The 9,663-nt window shown below is 36.0% G+C and overlaps 1 protein-coding gene across 1 annotated transcript; it reads right to left on the reverse strand.

Moving 5' to 3' along the window:
- Positions 1-2,615: 2,615 nt before the first annotated feature.
- On the reverse strand, positions 2,616-6,955 carry LOC134273676 (annexin B9-like). The gene is made up of 9 exons (XM_062755881.1): positions 6,751-6,955; positions 5,432-5,507; positions 5,059-5,153; positions 4,718-4,831; positions 4,120-4,210; positions 3,761-3,909; positions 3,471-3,648; positions 3,131-3,243; positions 2,616-3,003 (listed from the first exon to the last, which is right to left on the reverse strand). The coding sequence occupies exons 1-9, from the start codon at positions 6,754-6,756 to the stop codon at positions 2,884-2,886; spliced, it is 942 nt and encodes a 313-aa protein (XP_062611865.1). The 5' UTR covers positions 6,757-6,955; the 3' UTR covers positions 2,616-2,883.
- Positions 6,956-9,663: the final 2,708 nt, after the last annotated feature.

Raw genomic sequence — 9,663 nt, forward strand, 5'->3', positions numbered from 1 at the left:
TTTTTTTTTTAAAAATTCTATATATTTCTATGTAAAACATTGATCAGCCATTGTGGCCCTACCGTTTACCCCCGAAAGATTCGCGTTATAACAAATCTTTTTTTTTTTACCTGAAAAGGATGCTTCCATAGATTATGATCATTCATGCTTTTGCTATTCTTGGTAAGGAGTAAAGTACATTCCCCCTCCTTACATTTGAAAAAAAATATCAGGAGACACAGTCATAAGGTTTTATTGGGTAAAAAAAGTAGGGGGTCACATTTCTGTGGGGGTCATTTTCAACGTGTGTGGAGTCGTAGAATTACTGGTCTGGAATGATTTTCTACAGTCGAAAAATGACCTTACTTGTGGTAGAATATTGACCAGGGGGTAGAAAACCATTTTTCTACGTTTTCTATGTAGAAAAATGACCCCCTGGCCAATCTTCTACTGGGGTACTTTTCGTCGATACACCGGCCATGCCTTAATCTCATAGCTCCTGATTTAGGGGCTAAAAGTTTTCAGAATCCGGAATAACAACCTTGCTCACCATAAAAGTTCCCTTGTTTGCTGGCTAAATACCAAGGAACAGAAAAGAATATTTTCACTATACACAACATAGTCCCTCCCTAACACCAGAATCCACGACCTAGGGCCAAGCGAATATCACAATTTTGATAAAGGCACTCGTGATCATTACATGTACATATATAATTTATACTCTAGGTCCAATTTAAGCCCCTTCATTGATATATATGATGAACTTTCCATATTATTAGTGAAAAATTCTCGACTGGGATGTAAAAGGACATACAACCAATCAGTTAAAGATGAAATGCTTTTCACGCCAGAACTCCCTAACCCTTGGACATTTATCTCACTTAACAGTTTGACTTCTTGGTGTCCAGGAGATACGATTTAAAAAGTTTTATTCATTTCGATAGATAAAGACCCACCCCTCAGGCCCATGGGAGACCATAAAATTAAGATTTTTGGGGGTGCATTATTACCCATAGACGCTTATGCCAAAAAGGATTGATATGATACAGCGGTCCAGAGAAGAGAATGATATTTAAATGTTCAAATGCATAAAAAAAGAACAACGACAGAACAAAAAAGATAAATTATAGGTTATTTCACTCATCTGGGTCATTTAGGTGATTTAATAAGATGCAGTCGAGCATTTCTGATTAAAAATCTAGTATTCCAAGGACACCAGGCATTCCGACAGTTTGCTGAAATTCTTACGAGCATTATACGTTTATGTGCATCTTTTTCGTCCGACGTTTCGGTATTCCTATACCGGGTATAATTTGAAACCAAAATTGATTATTCAAAAACTTTAGCATAAAAAGAGGGAACTTGCTGGCCTTCAATTCAATATCTTGAAATCTTGCCTTCTCCTTCAATTCGGCATTTAGATACCTCCACTGTCAACGTTTATACATTATATTTTATTACATTTACTTTGTATCATAGAGTGTGATTTGTTTTATATTTGAATGTAATAAAATCGCAGATTAATAAATGGGTTTATGGAAAATGTGATTCTGCGTACGATCTATTTCTAAACCGAGCTAGGCTACCAGCAAATAAGTTGGTACTACATTGGTCTAGACAATATCATATAAAGTTAACATTTTGCAAATATATGCTAGTATAGTATTGACAAAAGTTTCTATCTTGAATTGTTCGACAGTTTTTGATTACTGATTTATCTTTAGAAAATTCTATGTGATCGATTAAAACAAAAGGCTCGTGCGGGTGTGGATGGTCAATTGGAGATGATTACTCCTTCATCGATGGAATCTTGTCCACATCTACTGTTTTAACAATATGTTATCCCTGACCTCTCCATTCATCCATTCTTTGACATTGGACATGATTTAACTATATTTGCTGTATCTGGTAAACTGTATATGTCGCTTTCTATGTCCTGTAAACATATGTAATATTATTTTTGCAGTAATATACCTTCATCTTCTACATATGGTGTTTATATCTCTCCGCATGCTCTTATGAACTATTTCTAAAAAGAGGTAAATTATTGACAAAAACGTTCATGAAACAGGAATGCCAGCAGTCTCGTTTAATGTCATCATGATTAGTTTATGCATGCTTTATGTTATACTCAAAATATGTACTTAGGACAGTTTTCAGTTCAGCTTGGACTTTCAGTGAGGCATGGCATTCTCGGCGCTACGTAATTAGCATCTGTCAAATCGCGAATAGATTCTCATTGGTTAAGAAATTAATAACATCAGGAACTTCAAGTTTTTGTCGACAACGATGAGACGACTTAAGCCCCGCCTCTGTTTCATGCGCGAACTTGTAATTGCCTGTTTGCTGCACTAGTTGACATTCGGCCGAATTTCTATCCTATGCTGCTATGTATATTTCAACAGTGAATGAAAGCTGTGTTAATTTCAGAAGCTCTAACGTCGAGAGTGCCACGCCTTACCGAAAGTCCAAGCTTAATTGAGAATTGTACTGATTTTCTATATTACGCACTTTAAAATATCTCTAAATTTTCCACATCACGTACTTGTAAATTAATCATAGGAATATTCCCTCCCCAAATAAATAGAAGTATGAAATTGTTTTTTTATATGAAAAAAGAAGACAAAATGCAAACCAAAAAGTAACATTATTTTATTTAACACCTAACATTTGAAGCGTGTCACAATCTGTAAACTGGCTTTATTGTAGAGGAGAGGACAGTCGGCAACAGAAATACTCACTATACTGATAAATGGTAAACATTTTTGAAACGCGTTGATAAACAATGGAAATCTTTGCCATGGAAAGGCGCTGTAAAAGTCTCAAAACAAACATTTTATTCATGTGTATCACAGAAAAGTGTGCTTAAATTGCAGTCAATGGACAAAAACTTCTGGCATTCTGTTACTTGATGATAGCTAAAAGCATGCGTTTGTAATCTCCGGAACATTCATCAGCGACATCCTCCGCCAGAGGTTTCTCATAGAGTTTCTGATACTCCTCCTTAATTTCCTCAAGGTCATCCTGAAATACAGAAAGTGTGCATATTTCAAGTACTGCTTTTAAAACATGTCAACTATACTGATTTTATTTATAGGGAGGTACGTCCACCTCACCACTATTATAGTTGACTTCAGATCACGTGACTTGCCTCGCTCCTGGTGACGATGATTCGGATGAGGTCATCATCGCTGGTTCCTAGCCCTGCCATGGCGTCATGTAATCTCCTTGCAAAAAATCTGGGTTTGTACTTAGCTACTTCAACTGCAAATGAAAGAGAAAAGTGCATTCCACGGGCACTTGATCTGTTCACAGGGCTACCCTCCTATCTCTTATCGGAAAGGAGGGTATGTCATGAAAGCAAACACGAAACAAAAGCCTGTGAGAAATTCAATAACCAAATCTCCATTTTACACACATTATATCAAACAATGAAAGATTTCAGCCTTCTCATTGAACTAAATAAAACCTTTTTGAAAATCGTTGTTTACCTATGGCAAGAAATCCATCTTTCAGTGTCCCACTTGTTTCACTGGCAATATCATCTTCCAGAGGGTTGCCCTTTAATTCCTCGTATTTATAAAATATGGCTCTAAGTTGATCATAACTCTTTATACATAAAATAGCGTTAATTTCGGCTTCCTCAGTACCAAGACATCCGGCTCCTGCCTGAAAATTCATATTTCAATTATTTAGTGAGTCACAGCAAGGATATACTACTTGTCACAAAAATGATCGTTAAGACGCTTACGCATTTTCAATTTTTTTAATGGTGATATACCTCGTATAATTTCTGAGCTGACTCCTCGGCTTCCGCCATATCCCAGCCCTCGCTAGGTTCTCTCCCATTAGCACACAGCGCCACCATTAGGCGGCCAAAGTAACCACTGGTGTCGCTTTGGAGGTCCTCTTCTAACGTGGTCTCAAACTCTAATCAAAAAGATAAGGTCATGTGATCCAAGAAAAAACTGAGAGTGTTCGAATAGTGATTCCTTTTTTACAATAGGATATCAGGCTACATGTCCTAATTGATGCAAAAATATTAAAAACCATAGACCTAAAACGAATTCGTTTTAGGTCTATGGAAAAACTCAGAAATCGTAGAACAAATACGGAATTTTATACTACATTAATATGTACCCTTTTCGTATATTTCTTTGATTTCTGCCAACTCTTCGTTTGTTCTGGACGTCATGATTTCTACTAGGACGGTTTCATCTGTACCGGCTCCCTAAAGAGGAAATTACAACTATATCAATACACATCAAAGGTAAAAACGGGTAAAATATTTTAACTTAACGATTATTACTAGTATTTAAAACATAGTACACACATGTTTATAAATTTACATACTGGTAAAGGCGTGCTGAAATAATACTTGAGATGCCACTGGTTTATCTGATTATTGTATGGGTGATATAGCTAGCATGTAAGGTGATAATTTAGCCTGTGAGTAATAACGCTAGCATGTAAAGTAATATAATTACGCTTACGGGCTATAGTCTGTAAGGTGAAAGAGCTTGTTTGTAAGGTGATTAAGGTTACAACTTTAGCCTGTAAGTTGGTAATGCAATCCCGTAAGGTGATAATCCTACTTGGAGTGGGCCTAATGCATTTTTATCCGGACAGGACCGTAAAAATTTTAACATATTTCACTTTGTGAAGGTCTTTTAACGTCGGTACATTGAAGTATGAATCTCCTTTCTTCCCCTGACCAGGGAGTGTTAAATGTACCCACCGTAATTGCTTTGTTCAGTTCACGAGCGTCAGTCTCCCTGGGTGAGGCGAGCATCATGACACAGACGTCCTCAAAGTTACCACCCAGTTCATCCTTAAGGTCTTCAATCAAGTCCTTACATTTACAAAAGAAATTGATTGCAATTAATATTAGGATGTAGCTGGACTCAAAAACACTGCTTTACGATGAACTGTAACTTTTGATTTTCAAGAAAAAGTTATAGTAAAATGTTTAGCTTTGTGCCAAATTCATTCTTTATTAGCAAAGTTACATCGTATCTCAAGACCTTTTCATAAGCTGAAATGTTGCCATAATGTCTTCGCGCATTTCAATACAAATACCTTTCCATATGCAGTTTTGAATGCCGTGGCGATTTCTTTCCTCTGTTCGCATGAATGATTCACTAGTATTGAAATAATAGCCTCTTCACTCGTACCTGTGGTTAAAAGCAAAAGAGCATATTAAATATAAGGATGTTTACGTGTAATTTTTATATTGTGCAAAGCAGAGCTGGAGGGTCATATTTCACCAATATTTTTTTTGCACGAAAAAATGCATCTTTTCAGATGTTTTGGCGTCTGAAAAGAATGAAAGACGAAGTATGTATGAGGTACACTGGCCCGTGGGCTACAGATAAGTAAAATGTAACTATACAGATAGTAGTAAAGGAATGTTGCCGGAGGGGCACCTTGCATGTTTCATGGTCAGACTCACCGAAACCTGTCATGGCCTCTCGCATCCCCGCGGCCGCTGCCTCGGCATCAAACTCCTCTGCTGGATAAATTGTTCCCTAAAATGACAATTTGATGGGAAATGAGTGTCAATAAACATGTACCTCTCAATTATTATCTATACATGTATTTCTGTCATGACTTAGTCAGAAACTGAAACTTGATTTATATCAATATCAATGCATTTCACAATGAAACTGGTCGTAAACCTATATGATACATGTACATTTTCTTGTTCGTGAAGTGGGGGGGGGGGGTGCTTAGGAAATTGGAGAGGTCTGAATCTTTCTTTGGTTTCCAAGTCAAAACTACTACTCAAAGTACAGATTTCAGACTATGGAAGTTAAACATCAGAGTACTGGTTAGGATGCAATACATATATCGCTTCTCATTGAGTTATATTATACATTTATCAAATGAAAATCTATCGTTTTTTCTTTTTGATAAAATGAAATGATTTAGAAAGGACAGTATGTACCACTCTGCATGTACTAAACATTTTTAAAATTATTAAACATCAAATTTTAATTAATATCTATGGACAGAAATGCATGCACGTGTGTCAAGCTGTATACTCTAATTCCACAGGAGAAGAGGATTTTTGTGTGATTCACTGCCTAAATCACCGTGACTGTGTTTTCGTCTTGTTGTGTCAGAGTATAACATGTTTGACATACCACTGAAAGTTATGCCTAATGTTTTTAGTATGTTAAAAGGTAAAAGATTATGCTACTGGAGCGTTAAATCAACCTAATTTGATATTTTATCTTTCCAGTCTATATATCATCATGAATTTAATACATATTTAGTATGCCCACGCAAACCCCCACCTAATGTAACCAAACCCTCGTTTGGTATTAATGAATTGACATATTTGAATCAAATTTGAAAGTGATGCTGATAATATTGATGTAATAAAGCATCGTAACATAAAAGAAAAAAAAACTAAAAAAAAAAAAACAAAAAAAAGGATAATTACAAGCTTTAATACAGTAGATCTATATGATTAAAATCCAGAGAAAATGCAACTTTAAATTGTACATGTATGTAATTCAATAAATGCTTGCTTTCCAAGTTTTTCTGAACAGTACACTCAAAGAAATCAGTCATGTGTAGGGATTTACTTATGGATTAAACAAACAGATACACATACCAACAAAACACCAGCCAAGGGCGGTGACAAATGTAAACAAACTTTATATATATCTGGTCATGAATATTTGTCCACAGCCCATGAAAATGATATTTTAACAAAGTAAAATAATTTTAAAATCAATACATAAATAAATAAATAATATCTACCGTCATGATATATATATTTCCGCTGCCTTTCCTTGTTGGATTCCTTTGCCGGTTTTAACAAGTGATGGAATGACCCTCCCTTCTATTGCCAGTCAGAAATATCTGAGTTGACAGGTAAAAAGTCACGTGATAATAAGTGAATCATAAAAGAAATTCATTGATGCTCCACGTGTAGGCCGTGCGTACATTTATTATTAATGATCTCTCCTCTAACATGTCTAAGGGGGAGGTGGTCAAATATTTTCATACTAATGTTAGCATTCTTTATCATCGATCCAGCAGGTTACCTGTATGTAAAATGATGTAAATAGTGGCCAGGTACAAGAACAGCGTGGGAGGAATATTTAAACTTATTCCAACATTTTTGACATATAAACGGTTTGAAAGAATTTTAAACACTTGCACTACTCGCGAAGCAAAGAAAAGAGGTAAAGACGACCGCCCCCCCACCCCCTTCCATCGGAGTGATAGTATAGTTATGTAGCAATAATGAAGCAACATTTTCAACCAAAATTTGCACAAAATGCAACAGAGAAAAGTATATATCGCGACTGTTTATCTTATTCATTGAAATATATGAGACTATAGAAAATGTCTCGGGAGCCCAAACCCCCTTCCTTTGGAATTTAAGAATAATGAACTTTCTTTGTACAAAATTACGATAAAAAAATGACATAGGACTCCACTAATCTATCTTAAATTGGACAGGAAAATCATGTATATATGAATAAAATTATGTGATGAAAATAAACTAATTTGGCCCTTTGGCCATAATCCTGTTCTTCACCATACAGATTTCCTCCTTGTAATATCTGTTGTGACCCGACCCTTCCCCGTGGGTCATGAAATAAACAATTTAAAATCAACACTACCTCAGGATGCTCTCACATACCGGTATGTTTTAGCTTTTCTGGACCAGTGTTTCCCGATATGTTTTTAAAGATCTTTTCCTATATCTTTCAATATAAAACTTGGATTCCCCATCCTAATAATTTAGAATCTGCACTACCCCAAGATGCTTCCACATAAGCTTAAGCTTTTCTGACCCAGTTGTTCTTGAGAAGATTTTACCTATATATATATTTCAATGTAAAACATGGATTCCCCATTTTGACCTCACCCTACCCCCGGATGTCATGATTTGTATAATTTAGAATATACACTACCCCAGGGTGCTTCCTTAAAAGTTTCAAATTTTCTGGCCAAGTGGTTCTTAAATATTTTTTTTAAAATGAACCTATCCCATTTTTGTCTTTTCTTGATTATCTCCCCTTGAAAAGAGGCTTGGCCTGCATTTTAATGATATGAAATCCCCTTCACCGAGGAATGCTTTATACCAGTTTTGGTTAAAATTGGTCCAGTGGTTTTATACAAGAAGTTGAAAATGTGAAAATTTTACAGACAGATGGACGGACGGACAACGGGTGAACAGAAAAGCTCAGATGAGCTAAAAATATGAAAACTGCAGCTTAGGCGCAAACCACTGTCCAATTGTACGATCCTCTCCCATTCTGGGTAGGGGGAGCTATTTTCGGACTCCGAACCGTGGATTGAAACGATGCTTGAGTTATCGTCTAATATGATTCAACGAACATTTTTTGCAATTAACCTTTCGTCCGCGTGGCGCAAGGGTTTGAGCGACTGCAGATAGGCTTGTGTAGAGAAAATGGCCAAATCAGTTAGAATAGTACACTCCGAGAAAAAAAAACAAGTATGGAGTTGATCCTTACGTCGCGGGTTCGAATCCCACTGTGGGACGTGGAGACCATGCAGTCCTCGGATGAGACCGTATAAACCGAGTCCCGTGTCGCAGTAGATGCTAGCACGAAAAAGATCCCTCACTGCTCAATGCCTTTGATTACCGAGTAATGGACAAAATTTGCAGTTTTCCACCTGCAAGTGGTGGCGTCTCCATATGAGTGAAAAATTCTCGAGAGAGACGATCAACAACATACAATCAATCAACCTGCATTAATAAATCTATGCATACCCTGATGGAATTCATTTGCATTTGACAGGTGAACATGATAGATGGATAGATATTGAAAAGATTTTTTCTCAGGTCCGTAATACATGGGGGGGGGGGGGTAAGGGGGAGGTTAAATAGTCTCTTTTAGTGTAGTTTTAAAATGTTCATTGCTCCTTCCCAAACTTTCTTGACGTACGTTGAACACAGCCACATTTTACATGTAGCATTAAAAATATATAAAAAATTGAGTTAGAGATGGATACAACACAAAAACCACCTCCAATTTGAGCCAAATTCTTGGCACCGTAATGCAGCGATAGAAACCATGGACAGCACTAGTGACATAGAGCATCGTTTTGGAGAGGGACACCCAGAGAAAAAAAAAAAGACACATTATCCAAACCCAAATATCTTACTTCCAGGTAGGGGGTGTCCTGTCTTAACTTTATTTTTTCCATACACTACTCCATTACCATTAATTGACTTAACTGAGATAAAAAAGGGGGAGGCTGGTCTTCTAAGGGTCTAAGGCTAGATTAAAGCATGCATTTTTCTTCTTCATGGGTACAAATGATTTTTTTTTTTGAAAACTTGTCTCTAAGACTTTAAAGAATCTTGAATCGCACTGAGATGCATAAAATGAAAATTGTTGCATGAGAAGATTTCAATTTTAAGCTTTTATTTTATTTTATTTTTTTTTCTTTTTTAGACTTTTTAAGTTATCCTAAAATCATATGATTATCAGGCTGAATAATATAAATGTAGTGATCATCCACATCAAAATATACCTATTTTTATAATTTTATTATAAAATAAACAAAAAAATATCATTGATACCCAAGTTGTTTTGGCATATACTAGTATATCCATTACTATTCAGTTATGATTTATATAAATAACAAAGATCTAGACACATGAGACAGTAGACTTATAAATATTAGACA

Source organism: Saccostrea cucullata, unplaced genomic scaffold, assembly GCF_032062105.1.
Source record: "Saccostrea cucullata isolate Sc308-1 unplaced genomic scaffold, CSIRO_AGI_Scuc_v1 ctg150, whole genome shotgun sequence".
Classification (NCBI taxonomy): domain Eukaryota; kingdom Metazoa; phylum Mollusca; class Bivalvia; order Ostreida; family Ostreidae; genus Saccostrea; species Saccostrea cuccullata.